At 53.2% G+C, this 943-nt stretch overlaps 1 protein-coding gene across 1 annotated transcript in view; it reads right to left on the bottom strand.

The window, feature by feature from the left end:
- Positions 1-375: 375 nt before the first annotated feature.
- EMH_0070220 (uncharacterized protein) overlaps positions 376-943 on the bottom strand; it is a gene marked incomplete at both ends in the record, with an annotated part of 1,917 nt that continues 1,349 nt past the window's right edge. Inside the window, one exon of the mRNA XM_013498954.1 lies at positions 376-831. Coding sequence (XP_013354408.1) covers positions 376-831 — 456 coding nt within the window. The remainder of the gene's footprint in view (positions 832-943) is intronic.

Below are 943 nucleotides of genomic sequence, written 5' to 3' on the forward strand. Positions count from 1 at the left end.
CCCCTTGGGGGGCCCCCAGGGGGCCCCCCAAGGGGGCCCCCAAGGACCCAAGGGGCCCCTAGAACCCATATGAGGGCCTTTGAAAGCCGAGGGGGCCCCCAGGGGGCCCCCAAGAACCACCAAGAACCCGCAGGGGGCCCCTGGGGGCCCCATAGGTACCGGCGGTGAGCTCATAAGGGGAGAGGAGAAGGCTGAGGTGTCTGTACACCCGGCGAAAGCCCCAAAGTAGAGACAAGGAGACTCTCAAACAGCGGCACCTGCAGCAGTAAACACCACACAACTAAATGCACTTGTTTTTGTTTTTGCTGCTGCTGCTGCTGCTGCTGCTGCTGCTGCTGCTGCTGATGCTGGTGGTTGTGTTCCTTTTCCTCCTGCTTATGCTTCAACTTCTGCTCGTGCTGCTGCTGCTGCTACTGCTGCTGCTGCTGCTGCAGTTTCTGCTTCTGCTGCTGCTCTTTTTTGCTGGCGCTGCTCCTGTTCTTTCTGTATCTGCTCCTGCAGCTTCTGCTCGCGCAACAGCAGCAGCAGCAGCAGCAGCATCAGCTGCTGCTGCTGCTGCAGCTGATGCCGCTGCAGCTGATGCTGCTGCAGCTGATGCCGCTGCAGCTGATGCTGCTGCAGCTGCTGCTGCTGCAGCTGCTGCTGCTGCAGCTGCTGCTGCTCCTGCTGCTGCAGCTGCTGCTGCTGCTGCTGCTGCTGCAGTGAGTGGCTTACAAGTGCTGCTGCATCTGTGCGTATTGCTGCCTTTATGGTGGCGGCGTTTCTTTGTTGTGTGATTTCCAGCAACACCAACAAATTGTTTACCGTCACTGCGGAAAAGTATAATACGTCCTGAGACACAACACACACAATATATATATATATATATTTATATGTTTATATTTATATATTGTGTTTTGTATATATATATATATATATATATATATATATATATATATATATA

Source organism: Eimeria mitis, genomic scaffold (genome assembly GCF_000499745.2).
Source record: "Eimeria mitis Houghton genomic scaffold, Emh_scaff3854, whole genome shotgun sequence".
Taxonomy (NCBI): domain Eukaryota; phylum Apicomplexa; class Conoidasida; order Eucoccidiorida; family Eimeriidae; genus Eimeria; species Eimeria mitis.